Source organism: Phalangium opilio, unplaced genomic scaffold (genome assembly GCF_054372755.1).
Source record: "Phalangium opilio isolate 3A_F unplaced genomic scaffold, DU_Popi_V2 ptg000011l_1, whole genome shotgun sequence".
NCBI classification, from domain to species: domain Eukaryota; kingdom Metazoa; phylum Arthropoda; class Arachnida; order Opiliones; family Phalangiidae; genus Phalangium; species Phalangium opilio.
In genome coordinates this window covers 8,956,970-8,982,924 of record NW_028324147.1, presented here as the reverse complement: position 1 = coordinate 8,982,924, position 25,955 = coordinate 8,956,970, and the positions used below count along the sequence as shown (strand labels likewise).

At 37.1% G+C, this 25,955-nt stretch overlaps 2 protein-coding genes across 7 annotated transcripts; one reads left to right on the top strand and one right to left on the bottom strand.

Annotated features, from left to right (window-relative positions):
• The first annotated feature begins 772 nt into the window (after positions 1-772).
• Positions 773-25,359, top strand: LOC149710257 (solute carrier family 15 member 2-like). Of its 5 annotated transcripts, none has more exons than XM_089860561.1 (19): positions 7,313-7,463; positions 7,557-7,664; positions 7,887-8,023; positions 16,625-16,718; positions 16,790-16,931; positions 17,007-17,090; positions 17,167-17,360; positions 17,427-17,504; positions 17,565-17,647; positions 17,804-17,878; positions 17,944-18,078; positions 18,141-18,265; positions 18,338-18,419; positions 18,488-18,616; positions 18,691-18,858; positions 19,567-19,881; positions 19,971-20,093; positions 24,601-24,705; positions 24,771-25,359. In XM_089860561.1, the coding sequence occupies exons 3-19, from the start codon at positions 8,012-8,014 to the stop codon at positions 24,975-24,977; spliced, it is 2,151 nt and encodes a 716-aa protein (XP_089716687.1). In that variant the 5' UTR covers positions 7,313-7,463; positions 7,557-7,664; positions 7,887-8,011; the 3' UTR covers positions 24,978-25,359. The 5 variants fall into 5 exon arrangements, with proteins under 5 accessions (XP_089716683.1, XP_089716687.1, XP_089716686.1 ...); XM_089860560.1 differs by having other exon boundaries at positions 7,849-8,023; XM_089860557.1 differs by lacking the exons at positions 7,313-7,463; positions 7,557-7,664; positions 7,887-8,023 and adding exons at positions 773-823; positions 2,810-2,862.
• On the bottom strand, positions 21,311-23,066 carry LOC149710258 (leucine-rich repeat-containing protein 57-like). 2 transcript variants are annotated; one of them, XM_089860562.1, is made up of 2 exons: positions 22,513-23,066; positions 21,311-22,451 (listed from the first exon to the last, which is right to left on the bottom strand). In XM_089860562.1, the coding sequence occupies exon 2, from the start codon at positions 22,354-22,356 to the stop codon at positions 21,643-21,645; it is 714 nt and encodes a 237-aa protein (XP_089716688.1). In that variant the 5' UTR covers positions 22,357-22,451; positions 22,513-23,066; the 3' UTR covers positions 21,311-21,642. The 2 variants fall into 2 exon arrangements, with proteins under 2 accessions (XP_089716688.1, XP_089716689.1); XM_089860563.1 differs by having other exon boundaries at positions 22,570-23,065.
• Positions 25,360-25,955: the final 596 nt, after the last annotated feature.

The window sequence follows — 25,955 nt, the reverse complement described above, 5'->3', positions numbered from 1 at the left end:
AGCTATTGTTGACGTTTGAATTCTAGCGTATGCCTCTTCTAACAATTTTTGGAAATTTAGGGTATATAAGGCGATTGATTCACAATAAATGATAAGAAAGCCGCAATTGCGTGAACCTTTGGTGGAAGCCCTGTCATTGAGAGGTTAGATGTTTCTCGTAACCCTAGCTGATCGCCGCGTACTTCTTAATCCTAACGAAGGGAGTAGAAGCCAAAACATGCTTTCTGCGAACACGTTTGCTCCGATTTGCCAACAGACACACAGATACGTCCAGTATAATACCTCTCCGTGACGTTATCGTCACTCGGAGAGGTAATTACGTAACCGTAAAGCACGGATTCTTTACATTAATTTCGTTTTTCATTCCCCACTGTGAACGACGCGTTAATTTTAAAAATAAAGAGTGGTCTCAATCTCTAAAAGAAACATTGAAAGGCTCCATTTTTTACGGATGCCTATTATTTTTCATGGGAAAAATACAATCGGGTCAATCAATTATATGAGTAGTTGATTTAAGATCGAGATAAATTGTATGGAAGCCGATTGAAGAGATTGATTAATTAGAGTTAGAACGAGGGTTGATAAAAAAGGCTGAAGCTTCGTCGCGTGCGTGTAGATATCCGCTGTGTCATCTTCCCCTACTAGTCTATTAATAATACGTACGGGGAATGAATTTTTTTATCAATCAAAACTCGGATAAAACTCGAAATAAGACAGAAGCCAATACAATAATAATACCATGTCATTCGGTACAGTGAGTCTAGCGAAAATAGAATTCCCCAATTAGACATGGGTGTGCAGGGACAAGTCATCCCAAATGAAAGTAAGATTGTATCATCTCTTAGATTACGTACGACTGTTGTAGAGAACGTCATAAAAGGCTTAAGTTTGTTTTATGGCAGCACAATGTCAAACGCGCTGAAATGATACGATTTCCTCCTGTGCTGTGAACTTGAATTGAAACGGTTCTTTTAAAGCAACTCTCGGCTGTGGTTTAGTTTAAACAAATGCCACTACACGCTTCCATAATCGAGGGATGTAGTTGACTGGCCCTCTTAGCTTATCAAAGGCTAGTTTTAGCTCCGCCCTCATGTTCTTAGCTCCTACCTTTAGCAAGAATGTTGGGGGTGCCACTGGAGCCGACATTTGCTTTAATTGACTCAAACATTTGTTAAGGTCCTCTTTTCTTAGTAATTCATAGCGTTGAACTATTGGATTTTCGCGTACCGTAGTTTCTTTTGCATGGAAACTTGGCCTCCTGAATTATTACTCCATGGTGTAAGTTAAAGGCCATGGTAGCTGCTAGTAAGGTCATCGCGGAATCAGATCGAAACGACGCTTTTCTAACTAATAGTAATTTATCTTATTTTAATAAAAATTGGCCACTTTCTGCAGAATCACGCAGTCTCCTTATCTAAAATACTCGGATTTATCGCGCATTTTTTAATTATCTTTCAAAATTCAGTATTGCGTGGGCTTTGATAAGGGTTTCGTACGTACATCCACTAGTTATTATTCCACTTGCCCGCTTGCTCGTTAACTCTATGCTGAAATTTTATATTATTTAGGCCTAGCTTTTGTTTTATTATATTTTATTAGCTGTCGAATAACTGCTTAACAAGCCTGTTTAATAAAACATCCTTTTAGCAGGGCTATATCTACAATATGTCGTAAAATTTCTCGGCTACGTTATTTGCTTAAGCCTTATAATAAACTACTATTACATTTTCAACGGGTTACTTACGATAACGGTCATAGTCCTTGTAAAAGGAAAACACGTCAAAAGCACAGGTGTAAAAGAGAGAGTGAAATGTCGCTTTACATTGATAAAACAACATCAAAATCCTTAATAAAACCAAAAGGGGGTAATAGAGGAAGGATGACACTCTGTATCCTTTTAATACTTTAGTCATGTAACGTCATCCTTCCCTGGCTAACCCTATTAAATTGCTTTCCCGCTCATCAAACTTCAGATGGGCATCGCACCAAAGAGAATATACTGGTATATTCTCTTTGATCGCACCGTGCTAGGGTGAATTCTATAACTGTTTGGTATTAAATCCTTAGCAATCAGCCAGGCACAAACTTCATCTTGAAGTGGAACAAAAATCCACAAGCGCATGCGCCTTGGCAAATAGTTACGCTAATAGAGTAATGATGAGGTAACTATTTATTGCGTAGGTGATTCGCGTTAGTAACCTTGCTCCAAATTTTCCCATGTATGGTACACTTCTCTCGAAGACAAGTATTATATACTTCTGATAAAACGTACCGAAGTAAGCCGGTTAAGTAATTTTTCATACTTTTCGGGCCTCCATTTTAAAAGATGGCCACATTTCTAAACCTAAAATCTGTGAAACCCACCCATAGAATATAACGAACCAGTATACTAAATACTAATGAAATTGGTTTTAGAGGTACAGTTCGAACGTTTTTGAGTTTTTCACTGAGGTTTTAAATATTTTTAGTCGCAAATTGTTCGTACCTATAAGTCATACCATAAGTTTATAAGATATGTTCCATAAGTATGACACTCCTATACTTCGTAATGCTAGAGTCTTTCTTGCTGAGAGCTAGTTAATTCGAGAACGACGCAAGAATTGACTACACTCGGTTTTACAGTCCATCTTCCTATTTAGTCCTTACTAAGCCTTTGACAGCGTATCGCCTTTTGGTTTTGGCCTATTCATTCTCCTTTTAAAATATACAAGCATTCTCCAAAGATATATTGGAATATATTAGTATATAGCATACCGATATCGCAGTATTTTTAAATAAATTTAATTGTGATGAATAATTTATGTTTCAGAAACATCGTTGGTGGAGAAAAATGGCAAGAACCCCACGGACCCGGAAAAAGCGGTGAGTTACAGTGTTCTACTAACTTCTTACAAGAAGCGATATCTAATTTACTAGGGAGAAGGTATAAATTCGCCACATATCTAGCTTTATCCCCAGTCTAAACGTAGGTCCGGAGTTAATCCCCGCCTCCAAATTACAACCAGCATATCATTCGTTCTTGAAAACTCACGTCAGGGCGGCGCGAATGACGAAAATGACTTATTTTCCGACTGAGGAAAGGCAAAATAGCTCGGCCTGGGCCTGCTTTTACGTCCCCCTTGAATTTTGAAAGAGGGACTGGGACTATGGCGCGCGAATACTTAGGCATCTTATACCTTCTCCCTAGTAAACTAGTTATCGTTTCTTGCTTCTTAGCTAAGTAACTGGAAACAATGTTACAAAATTAGCACTTTTTTGGAATGTTATTATCAATAGTAAATAAAACAATTTACTTTTGTTATTATGTACAACTGGTAAATAACGGAAAAAGCAAAAATAAACATCAGGAAGTGAGACAAAAATATATACTGTCCCTAATGGGGTATAGTTGGTGGGAAGTAGCGTATGAATACTAGCTCGAGAACGCAGGCAAACCGAATTACATTTACCACAACGAAATGAATCAGACAGAACCAAAATTATTCCGACTCCCGAATGTCTCGGAAAACTAAACTATATTCTTTTGAGGAAAAACAAATATTACGTAATATTATAGTAGAGCTCCGCCTGGTAGACAAAAGAAGCTAGAGAGAAAGCGAGACTTCGTGTCGCAGATATCAAATGGATTACTAAGAAAGAGTCTCACTTTCTGTTATCTTTATTTGTTTTTGATAACGGAAAACAACAGTGAATGGTTGGTAAATAATATTAGAAACGATAAGAACAATATAGGACATGAAGAAAATAAATTAATCTACCACCATTGGAGCTATATTTAAATAAATTTGGTTGCAATGTAATGCATTTCAAAAGAATTGCTCCTAGTAAAGCAGTAATTTAAAACGGTACAAGTGGCCAATGACGATAAAACAACTTAAAGGAAAAGTACACCTAACATAACATTATACCTTAAAATAACGACCTTTTTGGCGACATCGTATGATGAACATCTACGATGTGGGTCTTAGTTTGACCTGGCCTGTTGGTGGTGGTGGTGGTGGCGTCGTAAAAGAGAATTGCCTTAGACAGTATAAAATTTTTCGATCGTCATTGAAGGGAGAGTGAATGGGAGAGAATTGTGGTGAGGTGATATTTTTCGTTCGTGTATTTTAAAAGGAAGGAAATTATGATAGTTAGGTTAAGCCATATACCCTCCCTTAAAAATTCCTCTTACCCGTCGACAATAAGAGTTTCACGCTCCCCTATTTTAACATTCAAAGAAATCGAGGGAAATTTTGAAAGCAAAAGCAAGTATTTACTGATGTTCTTTTTAGAATGGTCTTAAGGCACCGGGATATTACAATTATTGGGTGTTTTACCGAATTCTTTCTCTTTCAAACTCTTCTGACCATAAGTTCATGTTAGAAATTTATAAGAAGCGATAAGCGTGCATCGGCATAAGTCTATGTTGTAAACTCATCGAGGGGATAATCACTAAAACTATCTGTTCTTCGATTCGCCGGAATATTACAATTACGGCATAAGTAAATACGGGTAATAATTCTATCACCGTTTAGGGTAGGGCATCGAGGGGCTATTCACTCTGATTTTATGCACGGTAAATTATTTAAGCATTGTAAAAGATAGCGCTATTCACTTATTAGAGTAAGGTATAAAGGGGTTATCCACTCATTAGGGTGGGTATAGAGGGGCTATTCACTCGTACGATATGGCTACTATTACGAGCCCTTGGGCCGTCTTGTTGTTATAAGATATCATTTTTTTTTATATTTTCCATATATTTAGAAAAAGGCCGTTCTTTTAAGGTATAATGTTATGCTACCCGAAGTGTTCCTTTAACATCAAATTCCCTACAAAATTTGAGCATCGAAGGTCAAGGCCTTCTATAGGTAGAGTAAGCAGAGAGTGAGAGGATTTCATAAATATATCTGTAAGATTGTTATTTATGATAAAAAATAAAAATATAGTCTAAAGATGAATGAGAAAGGGCTTTACGAGAAACCAAAGAGGGTATAAAGAGGGGGAGTTGAAGCTAGAACTTTGCAAAGGCGTTTTTGGGAGTTCCCGCTTTTCTTTTTTATTTATTTTTTATAATTTCCTCCTAATATCCGGTTCACCGTATTTAAACCAATAAGAGATTAGAGAAATGGGCGCGCACACCGGAAGCTTAGGGGAAAACGTTCAAAGTGAGTACACACCAGCCAAGCCTACTCCTCCTCTCTCTCTCTCTCATACCCTCTTTGGACAAACTAACCCAACTGAGTTTATAATGGGTTTCAAAATAACGCTCTTGCTCTACCATTCCATAGTCAGAGGTAAGCTAAACACTAGCCCTTCTCCTCAATGTTGGCCGAGAAAAACAGGTTTTTGGTGAGAGAAAGATGTTCTAACAGGTTGAGCAAGATGGGGGGTGAATTCATCATATTTTACCTTACTGGCAAAATGCACAACTCAAAATGCTACTACCAACCAAAATCCAAATCGCGATGCTTAGCCTTACTAACATTGATTAGTTTTACTACCATAATCCTTCCGCTTTAAAATTACGGAAGAAGTTGAACGAACATCCACAGGTGGGTACAAACTAAGAGTTTCATCGTATTCTACTATGAAGCTAAAAGTTCTCTTGTATCAAACATTTTACTTCTAGGCGTGTGTAGAGAGGTTTTACAATTATACTTGTTTGAACGTGTGTTTGTTTTGTGTACGTGTATTTGTTTTGTGTACGTGTATTTGTTTTGTGTACGTGTATTTCGACAATTGCATTTTGTGAAACATTTTATTTTCAAGGTTTGCGAACCACGAACGAAATATTATTAAACCTAGAAAGTCAGAATAGTTTTAGCAAAGAACGAGGATCAGAGCGTCCATTCAACTTCACCACATTTAAAGTAATTTCAACTTTAAATGTCGATTGCTTGCGAAATAATGGTTCGAAAATTATGAAATACGGTTCAAAATGTAAATTAGAACATATTTGGTTTTAAGTTTTAATTTAAACATCAAAATATTTGTGAAATATTTCAAAACGGTTCTGAAAGCGAGTCAATTTCAAAAATACTTTCCATATAGAAAAGGTATTACGATCATTTTTAAAAATTAACGGGCCTTAAAGGGAGGGTGAAGAGGAAAATCAAGTGATTTTTTTATCGATTCTTCTACTAATTATAGTGCATAGTGAAACATTCAGGAAATATCACCGAATGATTTTAAAATTCAAATTAGGTTCAGAATTTATGGATAATTTGAAGTAAGGACCTCCGACCAATCGCATAACGCCCTGCCTTCCTGTTAACAAAATTTCCGTTGCACGCTCCCCCCCCCGCGCCACGACTTTTATCAAATCTCGCGCTAAATTTCATTCGACTTGGAGCGTGCCACGAGAATGTTGATAACAAGAAGGGCAGGGCGTTAGGCGATTGGTCAGAGGTCCTTATTTCAAATTACCCATAAAATATCAACAAAAGTTTTAGATATTTCCTAGATGCTTCACTATACAGAACTAGCTGTTACCCGCGGCGTCGCTCGCGTGTAATAAGAACTTCCATCAAAATGATGCAAAGAATGGGTAGATTTTAATGATGACTAATATTTTTGTAGCACCCTAGAAGCGAAGGCACTCGGCGTTGCCCGTCAGCCCGTCGGGACATTTTTTATTACTTTTCACGCGGGCATTATTCCATAAAGAAGGGATTTTAATTTTTGGCCGCCATTTAAAAAGATGGAAGCAAATCGAACCCAAAAGACCATTGAGCCCGTCAATAGGTTAAAGGAAACCCGTGTACTAAATATCTGTGAAATCGGTTGAAACGCGCGAACTTAGTTGCATAGAGAAGAGTTTTTACATTTCTGGGCGCCATTTTTTAAGATGGCGGCGTATTGGAAAAATCTTCCTTAGTACGCGCCTACTACTTATGAGTAACGTTCCTGCAAATTTTCAGCCTTCTAGGGCAAGCGGTTTGGGCTGGGCGTTGATTATCAGTCAGTCTGTCAGTCAGTCAGTCAGTCAGGACTTTGATTTATATAGATATAGAAGATGGTCTTATAATTAGCAGAAGAATCGATAAAAAAATCGCTTGATTTTCCACTTCATCCTCCCTTTAAAGTATTCTAGGAAATTTCCAATGAGAAAATCCTGGTTTAAAAATTGAAGTTACGAGGAGAGGTACTATTTTAGTTTTCCGAACTTGTTCCTCATGTCATTGGCCGTTTGCCATGCGGCATCCTATGGCAATATTGAAGAAAATTCTGCAGTGACTTGAATTTTTTAAGAAACGTCTTCAATAACTCCAATAAAATTCCTCTGTACAAATGCCAATGGAAAACTATATTGTACGATAGTACGCAAATTAGATTATAAAGAGATAGACTTCGGACAAAAATTAAACTTGCAACCGCGAGTTCTGTAGCCCAAAGCGGTTATATTGATTCAGGAGGTTTGGGTTGGCATAGAATGCTTTTTACCTTTCTACGTTCACGGCGTGGTTTTATTGGTTATTCAAGTGAGAAATAGTTTCCTTTTAAATCCGTTAGATAGCACTGTTGTCTCCAAAAAAAGCTTACTCCATGGAGAACGCACGCTATTTTATTTTTAGGGTCACATGTGTTTTTCGCGCCACGAATGTTAGTTCAGATACATTGGAATTTTTTGAAAGAAAACTGTGTCAGCTTTCGGTGAAGTAAAACTAAACTAGCGCGCCAATGTGAGTTAACAAAATATCATAGAACGTGTCCTGTCATTTTAAAATTCAACGTACACAGGCATTTTTAAAAATTCAATAAGTTTTTGCGAGACGTTGTTTACTTTTAAACTGACAGAAATTTTATAACTGAGTGAAAATTTCGGTTGCAATTTCGTCAATATATATTCTCAATTTTCTCGGACAGTTACGATGCGTCAAATTACTTAGGTCAAATAATTATAGGTAAAAGTACTTCAAAGCTGATCTATTCCATATAACATCTGCCTAGCTGTGAGTCAGTGTAGTGTACTAGTAGTGTTCGATATAGACGCAAAAACCGTGAATAAAGTTAATTGGAGAGAAGAAGTATGCACGAAAAAGTAAGTTTTTTTGTTATTTGTATGGTGTATTGGGGTTTTCCATTTAATTTCCGAAAGTCAGCATAAAGTTTTGCCAGTTGATGGGTTTTTGGTTACAAAGAGGTAATCTATTAACCGGTTAAATTCTTTGCTATTGTTTTTAAAATAAACTTGCGGGCGTTTAAAAGTAGGTAATAGGTTTAGGGTAAAGAAGGGTACGAGGAAATGTTTGTAAATTTTTAGAGGTAGGCCTAATACTTTCCTGTTTCTTCAGCTTCTTCTTGTATATTTAAGATAACTGACATTGATTGGATAAGAAAGGGTTGTTTGTAAGGGGGGGGGAAGATACGGGATGCTTAATTTATTGCGCTGTGAGAGAGAAACCTTGTGGATACCTAGCTGGAAATGCATCTTTTTCTTATATTATTTAGGATGATATTTATGAGCCTGAGGCCCACGGTGGAATATGATAATCATCATTTAATATCAGAATCTAGTTATGGTAATTTTGATCGGACTCTATTTAAGCACTAGCAACTTTATATTAAAAATCAAGTCGTCAAGAGTAGATTTTTACTTTATTTACACAAGTTTTTAATTTTAAAGGAAGCCTGAAAAGCTCAGAAAAGTTGATTTTATAGCCGTAAGATTATAAAATAGGCTTATAGACTCTAATAAAACGTTTTAGTTCACTTTATTAGTCGTAAAAGATACGAAAAGAATTCAAGCATTCATACAGAGCACGAAAAACAAACAAATATTTGGAAATATATAGTAGTTTACCAAAATCACTATTTTTTACGTTTAAACTTAAACTTTTACCAAGAAATTAAACACGTAAATACACGGTTTGAAATAAAAAACCAGCCCCAAAAAACCCCCGAAACTTAGAAACCAAAACTATAATAGTGCTCCATATATACAGGATGTTTCTGATAAGTCTGCCATAAATTAAGTTGAATGTTCTTTGGGCGATTTTGAGTCGAAAATGTTCTATGATATTTTGCCCTAAGGGCCACTATTTTCAAGTTTAGATTGGAGTATCTTACGTTTGCCCCTTAATTTTAATTAAGAAAATGAAAGACAATGATTTCTAATATAATTAAGGGGTCATCCCTAAAACGCTCAAATCATAACTTGAAAACAGTGTCCCTTGTGGCAAAATGAAGATAGAAGTTACATTTTCGACTCAAAATCGCGCAAACACCTCCCCTTTAGTTTATGCCAGACTTATCAGAAACAACCTGTATATTTCATAAAGATATTTGCTCGGATGTTTGTTCTTTATGTACAATCATAATTCGTTGACCAAACTGGATGGTTGAACGCTATAAGAAAGGTTTTAGAAATAGTGTAGTTGAGTTTCTCAGTGTTAATTGGGTCCGAGAAAACCCTTAGTGATTAAGCCTAGCAGTTGATGCGTTAAGAACGTCCTAATACACCCATAAAGGTTTAGCTTTATGAATAATAATAATAATTAACTAAGCATCATTTTATTGAAATATAGTATTGTATGAAAAAGTTTAAAAAAATATGCAAATATTTGATACGGTCAATTTGATCCAAAGACTACAGTGTTTAAAGTCTATGGACAGGAAACTGTTCCCGATTTCCAGACACTGAAAACATACTTTCTCTAAAACATAGGCCATGTTATGCTATTTAAGATGAGTTATATCAAATGTGGTTTGACTTAATTTGAAAATATTTTATTGGAATAAATTTAACAAATACTCTGAAGTTACTTAATTGGTACTAAGATATAAAAACAATTTATGAGTAATATAAAAGTGCAGAACTTAAAAAATACTCTAATGTTAGAAATGAGCCCTCTATTCTAGAAGAGTTATTATTTGAAATTTACTTCTAAAATTAGTCAATGGGTCAGGTGCATATGCTCGCAATATGTGTACACACATGTCGCACAGTTTACATTTCGCAGCACCAATATTTATACCCTAGTTTATTAGCATCTGCCCACGATCTGCATTCTGACGTGACATTTTTTCGTAAATCTTCCTTGAAACGTTTTTATTGAAATATAATTTTATTACGTGTAAATTATTTGAATCACACTCCCCCCCTTAGGTTATTGATAAGTGTTGAGAAGTGATTCTATAGTATTTATGTTTTTAGCCCTACCGTAAATACGATGTGGCTATTAGTTTATGCCTCGACAGTGGTGTAGGTGGCGGTGCCGTTGTTAGGATCTTTCAGAAGTTGTAATATGGTAACCATAGTAGCAACTCTCCATCCCTTTGTCACGAACCGTCAGAAAACTCAAACCCTTCCCTCCCTTAAGTGGGTGACGTAATCTATAGAAGGTCCCCTGAAAAAGGAAAAATACTTACTCCTCAGGGTTATCGGTAGAAATGGGCTTTCGATTTGGTGCTTGTATGAAGATCAACTTGATCAAGTGATCTTCAGACGTCTTTACGACCAAAAGCTAAAGGAAAATTTGGAGGGGTGACTAAATCGATGATTTAAAGTTGATCCCTCCGGACATGATGACATCTCACTAAAATATTGTGAACTACCGGAAGCAGATGAGCACGTTTATCAGGGCCTCGAATTTATACTTCTTGAAGGTGAAAGTTGAGAATATGAAGAGTCGCAAAGGCATTCAAAAATAGATAAATGAATAAAACACGTCAAGAACCAAAGACCCAATGCTAAAGCTTCCCGGATATCATTCAAAGAAACATTATCTGAAAGTTCCACGTCAACCAAGTATCTCATCACTGACGATGAAGTAATAGTTCTCATTAGTGGAGGATTACAACACCTTGATCTTTATTTTCGCAAGAAACCTTCAATTACGTTATATGAAGAATTGACCTTCGAACTAGTAATGGACTTTGAAACGACGTCCACCTTATTAATCTACTCTGGATTTTAAAGGGTAGAAACACTTCAATAAACGGATTAAGAGGTGTCTTATTTGCCAAAAATGCTCAGAGTAAATAGCCAGTTATCGAAGACACAGCTCTTATTTTCATCTGATAAACTTAGTGGGCCAAGACTTTGGGGGTAACTGGTCCCAACTTCGCAGAGCCAATTTTGTCAGAGTTGAGGGAAGTCAACATGGAAAAATACGTCCCTGTTCTATTCGCCTTCTGCCCAAAGTTGTTTTCAAAACAATAATTAATTTGAGATAGAATATGGACTTAAAAACTGTTCATGAGTGGGAAGTAAAGTGAAATAGTAAAAAAACCTCTTATGTCACATAACGTAGAAACGGGGGAGGGTATTTGAAAGAGCGTTACTTTTTGTTACAAAGGGAGGGGGAGGATGGTTAAATGTTACCTAACAAATAATATTTTATTATATGAACCTCCTTATAGCACAATTTAAGACCACTGAAGGCATTTCCGAAAACTATGCCCATTTTTCCTCTCTTAGGAGAAAGATAGAGAAGGTATTAATGTAGACAATTTCGGAAATTACATACGGAGAAACCAACATACAGGGGCAAGGCTGCCAATAGGGTATTCTCCCACTCGAAAAAATCACAGCTAGAGGCAGTGCGAGTTGGCTAGCCTTCCGCGTGTAGTGAACTCGGGCTCCGTCTGGCGTTGCTTCTTGGCGTGAGGGAGAATACCCCCGTGTCCTGGTTTCTCTGTATGTAATTTACGAAATGGTCTATTGTTAAGGAACACTATTAAACAGGCTAAATGTTTTCAGAGTGTGAAGAAGTAAGCATAAGACTATTTGTCACACGGGGGGGGGGCGTAGAAATAGTTGTTACATAATTAAGTGGTTGGTGTTTTTTCGAGTGCTAATTTTTGTTACAACTGGACTATGGTTGACAAATGAATAATCTTTGCGTTGCGTAATTTCTCAATAGCCCACGTCTTTCATTGTATTCTCTCTTAGATTTTTTCTTGTCTAAGGAAGCGAACTACATTGTGGTAAATAGGAAATAAATGTTAGTTATCAGGATTTTAATGACACTGACACGCCGAAATTTATTAGTTCCGTATTTTAATTGAATGATAAAAAGATCCTTCTTATAAACTCGCTCCCTCATTTTACGGAAAAATTACAAACGATGTGGGTCAGGTTGTTAATTTGTTTCTAATGAAATCTGCTCAGTAACATCAGCCTTAGTCTATATATACGTTTAAGGATCGCAAAAAAACGAAGGCGGTGGGTAATATTTTGATGATACTTTTAATTAATTATGACCACGTTATCGCCCTAATACAAGAGAGAAAACGTATTTTCCCCATCTCGGTCAGCAACGCCATATAAACGTAGGTTTAAAGGCCGACTTCCAGCGAAAAGGGTTCTATAGCGAACTGAAAACCGAGCATCGAAACTAACAATGGAGCGACCGTGCCGATTTTCGAATCCCCGCTGCTGGGGTAAAAGATGGAAGAGTTCTGTCTAACTGAAAAGCCGCCGCAACCGCGTTATGTGGTTCTAATGTTCTGAAGATGAACAATAGAAATCCTTTTAAATTTATTTCCTCTCGAATTTTTGCTTTCCCCTTAAGGAAACTCTCTATTGTTCATCTTCAGTTCCTTAGAACCACATAGCACAGCTTTCAGTTAGCTAAAACCCTTCCATCCTTTACCCCAGCGGGGAATCGGCACGGTCGCTCCATTGCTAGCCTCGATGCTCAATTTACAGTTCGCTAGAAGTTCGATGGAAGTCGGCCTTTAAGAGATCCAAATGTTTCGAAAAACTTTGAAATCCGTGTTGAGGGTTTAGGAATGCGAGTCGGACTGGTGTGAAGGTTAACTATTCCCGGTTCTTTCTGCCACTGGTACTGACAATAATTATTTAGCTTAATAATATATGCAGTTATCTATAATTATGGACTATAACGAGTTTTCGAACAGCTGGGAAGGTCAGTAACCTAAAGAATAAAGACTCTTCGTTTGAGGGGAAATTAGACGAAAAAAAAAAGAGTGACAGGTATAAACAATTATTATATTATTATTGTTAGCCGAAATAAACAGTCAAGATAAGATAGTAACAGAATCGATATCACTATAGCCATAAGTGTATGATCTACCATTAAGTCTCTATGTCTGAATGGGATCCATGGTAGACGAGTAAATCCCCCTGCAGCCCAGAATCCGTCTCACCCAAACTTAATTTAACATTAAATTATATGAGACACTACAGCTCTGAAAGGGTTCCTTCAGTGGACTTTTAGTATAAAACACGAGAAGTGATTGAAAACCCTCTTCTTGTTCTGTAATTTTCACCCCCTAAATCTTATATTCATGGTAAATAAATAAAGGAGGTTTGGTTGTTCTTCATGCAAGTCACAGCTCTTTACAGAATTTGACCAAACTTCATTGTTGATATCAGAGGAAGATTTTAGAAGTGGTTCCTAAAAACCATGTCATAGTGGTGGGTCCAAGGGTTATTTAGTGTTTCATGTCTACAAAGACAGGAAATTGTTACGAGTAGCATAGCTAGTAGTCCTAAAAATACATGGTAAAAACTTGTATTAACGTATTTTGCGCTGTTTTTCTAATAAAACCAGAAAACGTAAAAACATCAGTAGCATAAGGGATGTAAAAGTACCGCGTGTAAAAAACGCAGGTCCTCGCAGGTCGAAAATAGCGGGTGGAAAACGGTAAGACCCCAAAATAAAAATTCCACCCAAGAGATTCAGGCAACCCCACATCTAATCTCAGCCGTATGCTTCTATTATTCACAAGCGGCGCTACCATGGAAATAAAAAAATTTCGTGGATTTTTGGTGTCCGATCTCTTGGAAGCGCTGACGTAAAGTGGCAGGAGACGTTCCAACAAGATGGATACTTAAAAACGATGATACGCTTATGCTATAGCTTATAAACTTAATTACGCTACATCACTCGAACTTTATCATTTGACTCGTAGCCTAGAAATAACATACGTAAATACTCTATGTTGTTTTATATAGTCTGCAAAAACAACATTGGATAAATAAGGACCTTATTTCTCTTGGAAAAGAGAAAAATCTAATTACACGAAGAAACGGACTCGTTTAAACTAGGGTTCTTGTTATTTTTGAAAGATAAGTCAATCGGTATTTTTGATTTTAAATTCTTAATATCCGGTTACGAAGACAACCGCGGGGGATTGTCAATTAACCCTTTCGGGTAAGAACGAGTCAAACTGACCCATTTAAATTTATTAACCATAAAAAAATTAAGAATTCATGTCAAATTTGGGGATAAAAGTATTTCATTTCTAAACCCAGGCATTATTTTATTGATAGTTGACGGTTCCGCTTAATTACACTGATTCGTTTATCAAATAACGATTGATAAACACTACTTTCTTATATTATTTCATACAGGTGATTTTTGATAAGTTACGGAAATATAAACACATTTGGAGTAAATAGCTTTTCTTTACCACCGTACGCTTGTACCCATTTTATAGTACACTTCTAGATCAATAACTTTCTTAGATTGAAGGCTGATATGTCTAGCTCTACGTTTGTTTAAAAAGGCAACGTTTGGGAAGTTCTTCTCCATAACTAAATTCAGGGAGCCCAGCCAAAAATTTAAATTCCTTATAGGAAAAACAGGATTTTTTTCAAGGAATTATAGGAGAAAATAGGGGAAACAAGTTGGGAAACCAAAATAAACCTCTCCGAGCCGAGACGAATTTACTTTCTAAACACAGGTCCACCTGCCAATGAGAAAAACCGGAAATACGTAGTACAAATTGGCGAAATATTGCCAAGGTCTTTTGTAAAGGCTTAAGCGTTTAACAATTTCCTGTTATTCTAATAAGGACCAAATATCTATCACTGAAGTGTGTATTTAACTTTCGGCTCACTCTGAACCGTTTAACACCTCCTATAAGAGGACGCGAAACAAGGTCAATTCTAGTTTAAATCCTGGGTATCTTATTTCACAGACCCAATCATTTCAACACTGGTAGAGTGATCAAGAATTAACATCCCTATTGTCTAATGAATATAAAAAATGAGTTTACACTATATATAAATGTAGTAAAGCTGAATTAAAGAGTAAACAACCAATTTGAAATGTTAATATCAAAAGATGTTCTTGGAATATTAAGATGAAAAGAGCTGTATAGCTACACAGCTGCTAAAAGAATCGTATTGCCGAAAAATATTTGAAATATTTCCATTTAATATTCTGCAAAAAGAAAATGGTATCGTTTTGAAAGAGATCTTTTCATCCTACTCGCTTTATATTAACTTTGATATGCGTGTAGTGTTTCGATTCAGATGCAATCTTCATTACTCGTTCTATATAAACTCTCACTTGTGTCATTACATAGAAAGAAGTTTATCTTAAATAATTAAATAAATATAACTAATATTAATTATTTTAATCGTCAGTATTTTACGTTAATTATAGTTAAGTCGGTTTAAGAAACTTAATTCCTAAAATAATTGTAAACATAGCTATCTTTAACGTTATACCTCTAGGGAACACCTATATCAGAACTTTTGTAAATTTAGGGTATATAAGGCGATTGATTCACAATAAGGGATAAGAAAATACGCAATTGCGTGAACCTTTGGTGGAAGCCCTGCCATTGGGAGGCTAGACGTTTCTCGTAACCCTAGCCGCTCGCCGCGTACATCTTAAGCCTAACGACGATGATGGAGTAGAAGCCAATATTATAGATTGGTGTCTATGTGGTATAGACGAAAGACCAGTAGATGGTGGTGTTAGAAGCCAATGTTGCGGATTGATGTCTATGTGGTATAGACGAAAGACCAGTAGATGGTGGTGTTAGAAACAAATAAGGATAGCTTGGTGTGTTTGTTGTATACACAAAAGACTAGTACATGGTGTTGTTGTTAGAAGCTAATAAATACCGATTGGTATTGAGTGAAAGAATAGGCGGTTAGCCAGCAGATGAAGGTGTAACGAATAGTTAATGACTGGCGATAAAGAAGATAGATAAAGTAATGAAGTAAAGTTTTCGGAATTTCTGTGTACTGCGAACGCGGTCCGGAAATTGCGAACACGTTTGCTCCGATTTGCCAACTGCGAACGCGGTGACAGACACACATCCACACAGACACGTCCAGTGTAAAACCTCTCCGTGACGTCATCGTCACTCGGAGAGGTAAAAAGTTATTATGGGAAAATATAGGATAAAAAGTGTATTTTATAGGCTAATATAGGAATAAAAATTCTCTTTGGCTTAAACTATGTAGAAAAATCTCAAAAAAATAACAAATGGGATTTTACTTTGAAAAGAGGAACTTAATTAAAATATAATATAAAAAATCCTGAGCGAACGAAGCGAGCTCCGCAATTTCGGTGTCTTGTCAAATGTGATCTCGATCAAATTTGATGTTAAACTACACGAAAACAATACTTAGACTAAATAAATAAAAAGGATATTATAGTACTTTTCGTGAAATTATAGGATAACATAGGACAGGTTCAAAAATATAGGATTCTATAGGAATTATAGGACTGCCGGGGTCCCTGCTAAATGTAGTAGGACTCATGTTATTTCACACTTTCCACTCACTTTGACTCAGTTTAAATGCCAGGCTTATCAGAAACCCTAGTGTTTTGTCTTTTCCGGTTTCACAAGTACTATGGCACTTATTATTACTATAATTCGACATAAATTAAAAAAATTGAAACCATGAAATTTTGTTATATTAAAGGGAGAGAAAATGTCGAGCGGTCCGTATCCCAAGTCGGTATTTTTCATCATCGGAAATGAATTCTGCGAAAGGTTTTCCTACTATGGCATGAGAAGTAAGTTTTCACCTTATTGGTATATGACAAAACAAGAACACAACGCCTTACTAATGAGATAAATTGTGCAGCTATCTTGACACTGTACTTGAAAGAATATCTACTTTACAACAAGGATGATTCTACCATGATCTACCATATATTTTCCATGTTATGTTACTTCACGCCGCTGATCGGAGCAATTGTCTCTGATTCCTGGCTCGGAAAATTCAAGTCAGTCTTGCGTTATCCATTAATAAAATTTTGTCAAACCCATTAACATTTCGGTTCACAAATTTTGATTTGCAGGACAATCTTTTACATATCTCTAGTGTATGTGGCTGGAAACATTGTCTTGTCTCTTTCAGCCTTTCCGGGATATGACTTCCAAAAGTAAGAGAAGAGAAATAAATAAATAACTATGAATATCTGGGAAGACTCGCAACTAAGAGTCAATGTTTATCGATAGCATTATTGCAATCTTGGGCCTCCTGTTCATTGCATTCGGGACAGGGGGAATCAAGCCGTGCGTAGCTGCCTTCGGAGGAGACCAGTTTAAACTTCCAGAACAAGAAAAGCAACTGGAAAGGTTCTTTTCAGTTTTCTACATCTCTATCAACGCTGGCAGCCTCATTTCCACCTATATAACTCCCATACTCAGGGGTAACCACCTATTTACTCACTCAGAGAGACCAGCTCTTACTCAATTTGATTATTCGTTATTTTCAGAGGATGTTCAGTGTTTTGGAAACGATTGTTACGCCCTGGCCTTCGGAGTCCCTGCGGGTTTAATGATAGTTGCTTTAGGTAACGTAATTAATTGATTAAGTACCGAGAAACTGATTGACAACCCATCTGAAATTCCAGCTTTATTCCTGTTTGGTAAGCCGATGTACAACATGACTCCACCCACTGGAAACATTCTAGTCCAAGTCTCATCTTGCATATTCGTAAGCATACTTTGTGACTACGCATTGAGGTGTTTTCGAGTGTTAAATTGGTTAATAGCAGGAGATAGTAGTTAAATTTAGCTTCGTCAACCAACACAAGCTACTACTTAACTGATTTTTACCATAATTAATAAATTAAAATTATCTTAATTTAAGTATGCTTTGAGGAACAAAAAGAAGGGAAGTCAGAAGAGGGAGCATTGGTTGGACAACGCCGATGACAAATACGACGTGAGCATACTCGAGTCCACGATTCATTTCGATATCGTATATAATTTATTCATACCTATACTTAGAAATCTCTAATCGAAGACATCAAGTGTTTATTGCACGTATTGGTTCTTTATCTGCCGCTTCCTGTTTTTTGGGCCCTCTTTGATCAACAGGGATCTCGGTGGCTGATTCAAGCCACGCAAATGGACGGTCATATCGTAAGTATGCCTTGGGTCATCATTCTTTCGAGACAGTTTTTAACCACTTCATTTAATGGCAGACAAAGAACTTCCGTATCAAACCGGATCAAGTGCAAGTTGTTAACCCCTTGTTAATCGTGGCTTGTATTCCTCTCTTTCAATTTGTTATCTATCCTCTTTTCAACAAGATTGGACTACTGAAGACGTAAGTTCATTAACGGATCCTTGTAACTAAACGATTACGATAAAATAACGTTGCTTCCTACAAATCTCTCAGGCCTTTACAAAAAATGACTGTGGGCGGATTATTGGCCGCTGGTTCCTTCGTGGTGGCCTTCTTTGTGGAATTAGCATTGGAGGTAAGTTCATTCGTTTTTTTTTTTAAACATCTTCTGAGATTGAAATATGCGCGACTGTTCCTTGGCAGAAAACATTACCAGTTCTTCCTTCAAGCGGTTACGGTCAAATTAACCTAATCAACAATCTTCCATGCGAATTGCAACTGCAATACGCGAGTTCGGAATCGCAACTGTTAACAAATATCGGCATACACGCTGTAAGTTGTTCGCGATCGTTTCTGGAAGAGTTATTTTTTAAATGCGAACCAAAATTTCTGAACTCGAAACTCAGATACAACCCTTGAAGAATATAGAGGCTGGAAAAACTATCGACTTTAATATCAATGACGTCGGTTGCTTTCCAGAAAAAGCTAACTTTACCTATCCGCTTATTTTGGGTGATGGCGAAATTACAAGTCTATTTGTTTACGATAACGGTGGAAAAATCGGAGTCTTAACGGTTAGTAATTGCCAGTAGCGGGTGAAGTTGACGGAATTTACCTATTCACACTGAAACTATAACATTTTTGGGTGACCACCATACTGGTAGACGCTAGCGTGACCATCATAATGGTAGACTCTAGCGTGACCACCATAATGGTAGACGCTAGCGTGACCACCATAATGGTAGACGCTAGCGTGACCACCATAATGGTAGACGCTAGCGTGACCACCATAATGGTAGACGCTAGCGTGACCACCATATTGGTAGACGCTAGCGTGACCACCATAATGGTAGACGTTACCGTGACCACCATAATGGTAGACGTTAGCGTGACCACCATAATGGTAGACGCTAGCGTGACCACCATAATGGTAGACGCTAGCGTGACCACCATAATGGTAGACGCTAGCGTGACCACCATTATGGTAGACGCTAGCGTGACCACCATAATGGTAGACGCTAGCGTGACCACCATATTGGTAGACGCTAGCGTTTTACATTTTGAACAGTGGTCTAGGATGAAATATATAATAGCTACGGGTCAGATGGTTTTCAACTACCCAAAAAACAAGATGATGATGAAGATTAAGACCAAGGTCTGCAAAAATCCCCCCAGTGCTACAGTGTCTACCAAAATAGTGATTAGCCTAGGCAGTGTAATTGTTCTAGCGACCATTCTAACTAGAGAATTTAGGCTTTAACTTCTTGGGTCATGTTCGACAGACTCCGGATTCTTTAGCAAAACCAGAAAACGCCGACACCCATATTCGTGTCTTTTACAATCTGCCAGTGGACTTGGGGGTTAATGTAACTGTGTCGTTGTGGAATTTGGATGAGGGCAAAGAATATGCGGCGGAAGCCGAGACTGCGGGCAATGCGGGACTGACCAATTACAGTTTAGTTCCTCCCGGTGTCTACGGTGTACGATTTCCCAACGCACCGTTCGCTAATGATTCCGTCCTAGTTCTGGAAACCAAGAGTGGGGGAAGCTACTTGGTACAAGTCTTTCAAAACTCCACTGATGAAAAACCACACGCTGTAAGAAAGGCTTTCAATTATAATTATGTCAGGTCTCCACTTGAGCTAATCAAATTAACGCTAAGAGAAATAAACTTATTTAATTTTAGAATCACTACACGCTGGTTGAACCCAACTCCTTGTCTTTGTTGATTCAAATCCCGCAGTACATCGTCATTACTTTTGGAGAAATCATGTTTTCAATTACAGGCCTGGAGTTCTCATATTCTCAGGTACGAAAACTCTTTCTTGGCTATATCGTATACGCGATGGGGGCATTCGTTTGTACCGTGATGCGCCTTCTGGAGAAGTTTATTTATTTATTCGAACTGAGGGTAGCTAAGCCAAGTTGGCTTATGTGCAACCCCAAAGCAATGAAGTACATCAAATAAAACATACACACAAAAAAATGCATAAAATTCAGGGACTATTCAGAATCCAATCTTTTATACCTCGACGGAAATGGATGAATCATTCTAAAGATTTCCTTTGGCAGTGAGTTCCAATCGTTTATGACCCTTGAGGTAAAGTGACTAGCCTTAGGAAATGACTTCGCCAGTTTAGCAGGATGTCCTCGTGTGCGTAAATGTTTTGACGGGATGGATAGGACAGACATGTCCGTATGAGAATATAGAGCTTTCGGTTGGGTAAGAGCTAATATTCGTGAGATACTTCACACACTGGCGGGTTGAATGCAGGGGGTAGGCAACCCTCAGTATCTGGACATACAATGGATTTGATACATTGCAGTCTATGCGCACTCTCATGATACAAGATGACTACAGCGCAGGCGCCAAAAAGCGAGATGGAAGGCGGAGTTTTACCCCCGTGGGTTTCCCTCTTAGTTACATCGGAATGGTGTAAGTTGAAGGGGGGGGGGAATGTCACAGTTGGACCTGCCAATAAACGAATCGGGTTTCACCCTCCCTCCGTGCGCGCCGCTAAAGAACTCTATGCCAAATTTCGCGCACAATAAGGCACCTAGGCGGGGACTGGCGAAGCCCCATCTCAAAAACTACCCCATTGAATTGAAATAGCTCTTTATGAGAGGCTTCATTTTCTAGGAAGCTAAGATTTTAGTTCACAGAAGTGCTATCAGTCACTGTTGTTATAGAATGGCTGAGTAATTAGTTGACTAATAGTTTGTGCCCTAGAGTGGTCATTATAGAGCTATAAGACAAGCAGAGACCATTGTCGCTTTAAATAGCAATTTTCCAATAGGGAGCTAACAACTGGCTAGGGGGAAGAGATAGTCTGACGTCACGTAGCCCCTCTCTGGTTGGCATTTTTGCGCGTAGAAATACTGTTTCCAACCGTTAGGGGGGATGAAACTCCAGTAAGAGATAGAAGGGTGTGACGTTTCAGGGTCAGAACTGTTAGCTCCCTATACTTTCATCCATTTTTGGATGGATTCATATCACATTTCCTATTAAATCAGTTACTACAAATGTTAAACCAAAACAATTTATGGGCAAACATTTATTAAAATTTGACATATGCACTGACAGCGATTCGAGAAATATCATGAAATATATAATATTTCTAATATTTACACTAAAAGCTTGAACAAGTTCAAAAATACTCTGAGAGATAATTAGAATATGATCGTACAAGATAATTAATATTAAGATAAATACTAATAGTAAAAGGCCTTCAATTAGCTGATTAGAAATCAGAATTTGATATCACATAGTTCCAAAGAGAATATAATTTACTAATATATAAAGACAATGAAAAGAAATTGCCATTTTAGTCCCATTCTATAGTTAAGACTAGGAATATCTAGTACATTTTCTTCTTGGTGGCAGTAAACCTTTCCATATATTGTTCGAAACCGTCTGTGTGTTGCAAGTCTTTATATTCAAATAAATTCCCATCCAGAGCTAAAAGCGAAACATTCGATTCAGCCAATAGTTTCGGAGGTATAGCAGTCAACTGAAGACAATTTTCTTCCAATCGCAAAACTTTTAATCGTTTACAATCAGCCACGCGTTCCGAGAGAAAAGACACTTGATTTTGATTAAGGTTAAGCTCGTAGCAAGACAAGTCACCCACGCAGTCACTAACTTTAGCGATACGATTTCTTGACAAGTCCAAAATCTCCAAATTCTTCAGACTGCCGAATACAGAGGGGAATTCGTTCAATCTATTTCCGCTGAAATTGACGTTTCTCAAAGATTTTAAGTGGCTTAGAGTCTCGGGAATGCTCGTTAAGTGGTTGCCTTTAAACGATATGGTTTCTAGCTTTTTTAATTCACCAATTTCCGGAGGCAATTGCGTCAATTTGTTGTTATTAATTGTTAAGACTTTTAAGTGCGTAAAGTTCTTGATTTGAGGCTGCAATGTGGAAAGTTTATTCTCGGAAAGATCTAAGTTCCGCAAATTATCCGTTAGAATTGATAACTCTTTGGGAAATTCAGAGATACCCATTTCTTGAAGCTGACAAACTCCAGTTTTTTCAGCGTTTCGAATATGCGGTTTGATGGAATTTCCCATCTTCGGATTAAAACGGGATTAATTATTATGGCTCTACTTTTTTATCGAGTTTTAAGGTCCTAAAATCGTAAACACGGTAGGGGTACGGCTATTACCTACAATAAAATGTATGGAGGGAATACATTTGAAAGATTAGATTGCACAAGGCTTAGTTACCACACTCGTTACTCGTAGCTTATCCCTATCCTAATTTAGGTCCAAAATCATCCATACTTTGCTCTTCAAGTCGTATTTCAATTAACCATGTGAAGTTTAATATTAATCGCGAATTTAGTTCATTTTCACGGTAATTCGTCACGATAGGGAGCACAACGCGAGATCACGTCCACGTAACGGCGTACTTTCTAGTTTCTACGGCTACGGAACCATCAAGTCCTTCGACAATAGAGGATGAACGATAAAGTTTAATAGCGATAAGCGAGGTAGGAGATACAGAGCTGGCACTGGCAGAGAATCAGGTGATCAAAGTCTTCCGAGTTCCTTACTTCCGACTCCTTTAGTCTCTGATCGTTGCCTACGTTAATCAAGGCCTGTGCGCGGTAGTTTCGAAGGGGGCGACTTTTAAGAAACGCGACTTCTTATTTTCTCCCTATTTTACCGCGAGATTTCATTGATAGCTGGACCAAAACGCGCGCGAAAATGAGAATTTAAAATTCCAAGCGCGATAAAATGAACATTTCAAATTCCTCAAGTCCAGCTAATAGCGCTCCCAGGTGCGAGAATTTGGCAACTTAAATTGCCAAACGAAAAATAAAAATCGGCGCCGCGCACAGGCCTTGATTAACGTAGGCAACGCTCTGATGGTTCCGCCCAGTAACTAGTTTCGTTGTGCTGTGCCATCTGCCAGCACCTTAGGGAATACGAAACTTTATTCACGCGCGCGATTGTTTAAATTATCAACCGTACGTGCCGGATAGGGGTCATTGCCATTTCCATTGTTTGTCCCGCGCCTGTTGTTAAAATTTTCGATTTAAATTTGAAAATATAAGCACCAAATTCTAAGTTTTAAAACTGATAAAAATCTTGGTACAAGCGAAGAAAGATTAAAGTCTAATTTATCAAGGTCGCTCGAAGTTTTATAGCACTGTTTAAAGCTATAGGCACCCGTTGGTGACGTAAATGAGGATATATATTTACTACAAAAATATTTTTTAAACGCCTGGGATATACACTCAATTAACTACATTCTGGTTAAGAGATGGCAACCATCCCCTCACCATTGAACCAAACAGAAACCCAACCTAAACGTAACCCTTGCCAAACCCAGGGTTCGGAAATTGGGCATTTTCAGATTTCAAAATTTCGCCCAGACTTTGAGATTTTAACAGATTTTAAAAATATTGACATTTCGACTGGTATTTTAAAAATATTGACATTTTGACATGGATTTTAAAATCCATTATCATTTTGACAAAGATTTTAAAAAACATTATTTTTACGGATACTTTAAAAATCTTGTCATTGACTGAGATTTAGAATAACATTTTCAAACTTTAAAGAGATTTCAAGATGTTCAAGAGGATTTTAAGCTTTTGAAGGAGATTTGGAGATTTTTTTTTTTATGACATTTCGGGATTTAGAGGGAGATTTTGTAACTTTGCTGAAGATTTCTAGATTTAGTATTTCACTTCGACATTTTGAAATTATGATATTTTAGGCTAAGATTTCGGAATTTTACTTTAAGATTACGCAATTAAAAGTATTTCTTTTATTTCGCAATTAAAAGTATTTCTTTTATTTCGCAATTTAAAGTATTTCTTTTATTTCGCAATTTAAAGTATTTCTTTTATTTCGCAATTTAAAGTATTTCTTTTATTTCGCAATTTAAAGTATTTCTTTTATTTCGCAATTTAAAGTATTTCTTTTATTTCGCAATTTAAAGTATTTCTTTTATTTCGCAATTTAAAGTATTTCTTTTATTTCGCAATTTAAAGTATTTCTTTTATTTCGCAATTTAAAGTATTTCTTTTATTTCGCAATTTAAAGTATTTCTTTTATTTCGGGATTACAGGTTAAGATTTCGGAATTTTTATTTTTTAGGTGAAGATTGTGGAATTTTTAGATTTTAGGGTTTATATTTATGGATTTATTGACTTTGAAGTGAGATTTCGGGACTTTTAGATTTTGTGGCGAGATTTTAGGATTTCGAGATTTTGGAGAGCGATTTTAAAAATATTTCTAACGAACTGTACTGGATTTTTCAAAACGTAATTGGCTAATTATAAATTTTCTTTCCGACTATAGGCACCACCAAGTATGAAATCCGTTTTACAAGCCGGTTGGTTAATGACAGTTGCTTTCGGTAATCTGATCGTAGTCATTGTGGCCAGCGCTGGACACATGAAACAAGTAGAAAAAGAAAAAAACCTTAGTTTAATTAAACCCCTTAGTAACAAATACTTTTCCATGTTCAGTCGTACGAATTCATTATGTTTGCGGGATTAATGGCTGCTGATATGATCATATTCGCCATCATGGCTTACTTCTACAAAAGTATTATCAAGCCCAGCGAAGGCGCAGCGGAATTGCCCGAAAAGAAAAACTCCCTCGCCTTGCACTCTCCCAACCCCAACGGAAAAGTGAATGAAAGTTTTGTCAATGACGCCAATAGTCAAATGTAACATTTCGTAGTCAATCGCAATTCCTTAAAAAGAGATATAAGTTCCAATTACAAATTGTGAGGTTTGTGTTTTCACTTCTAAGGTTTTTTGAAGAAAATACTAGTAGGTTTTAACAAGATTTAAATAATTTTTAAGTTATTTTTAATTTGACGATTTGGACTGAAATTTACTTAATTGAACCGGCCGATTAAAGGGTTCATCATAACTTTGTCATTATATAATTAAAATTTTCTCTCTAACAAAGATTGAGTTGACTTAATTAGTACTACCAAAAACTAATTTTACCATCTGATAATTAAAAAGTATTTTTGTAAATATATTTTTATACAATTTTTAATGCGAAAACGAGGAACGAATAAAGAATGAGAATTATGTAATCTTATTTGTTGCTTCATTTAGCGGTTTATTTGGAATTGCACTCTCAAATGACTGGCAACACATGTCTGCACACTGACACTGTCTATAGGGAGAGGGCGTTTGTCAGGGAGGGAAAGAATATCCGACGTCATTTTATACCTCTACTTAGGGGAGCGTTTGTAGGCGCGACACTGAAATTCCCCCGTTAGGGTGATGGAATCGAGGTAAGAGATATAAGCCTATGACGTGGCAAGAATGGGTTTGTACTATGAGGGGTAATTATGGTACTTATGGCGCGGGGTTACTACGATTTTACTGTACAGCCCCTATAGACTCTTTTAAGCTTGTTGGAAACTTCCTCTGGAAGGGAGTTTATTATGATAATATTAACACCCCCTTTATAACACCTCCATCAGCCCTATCATATGCCCCTTCTATCATGTCGATTTGGTTTAGGTGTTACCCTTCGCGTTTTGCGTAGCTCTAATAGCCAATCACAAGACAAGAGGAAGTGACGTTTTGAATTTACACACCCCCGGACTCCCCCTCCCTTCTCCCGCTCCTAACACTAGCAGACACGTGACTGATGTCTCCTTTCGCTAAGCCCCGCCCAAACCTTAT

Excerpts from the sequence above, each read along its gene's own strand:
- LOC149710258 (XM_089860562.1), bottom strand. The coding sequence starts at position 22,356 with ATGGGAAATTCCATCAAACCGCATATTCGAAACGCTGAAAAAACTGGA.
- LOC149710257 (XM_089860557.1), top strand. The coding sequence starts at position 790 with ATGGGTGTGCAGGGACAAGTCATCCCAAATGAAA. Across the intron at positions 19,882-19,970 it reads CTGATGAAAAACCACACGCT|AATCACTACACGCTGGTTGA; the intron begins GTAAGAAAGGCT and ends ATTTAATTTTAG. Across the intron at positions 24,706-24,770 it reads GCGCTGGACACATGAAACAA|TCGTACGAATTCATTATGTT; the intron begins GTAGAAAAAGAA and ends TTCCATGTTCAG.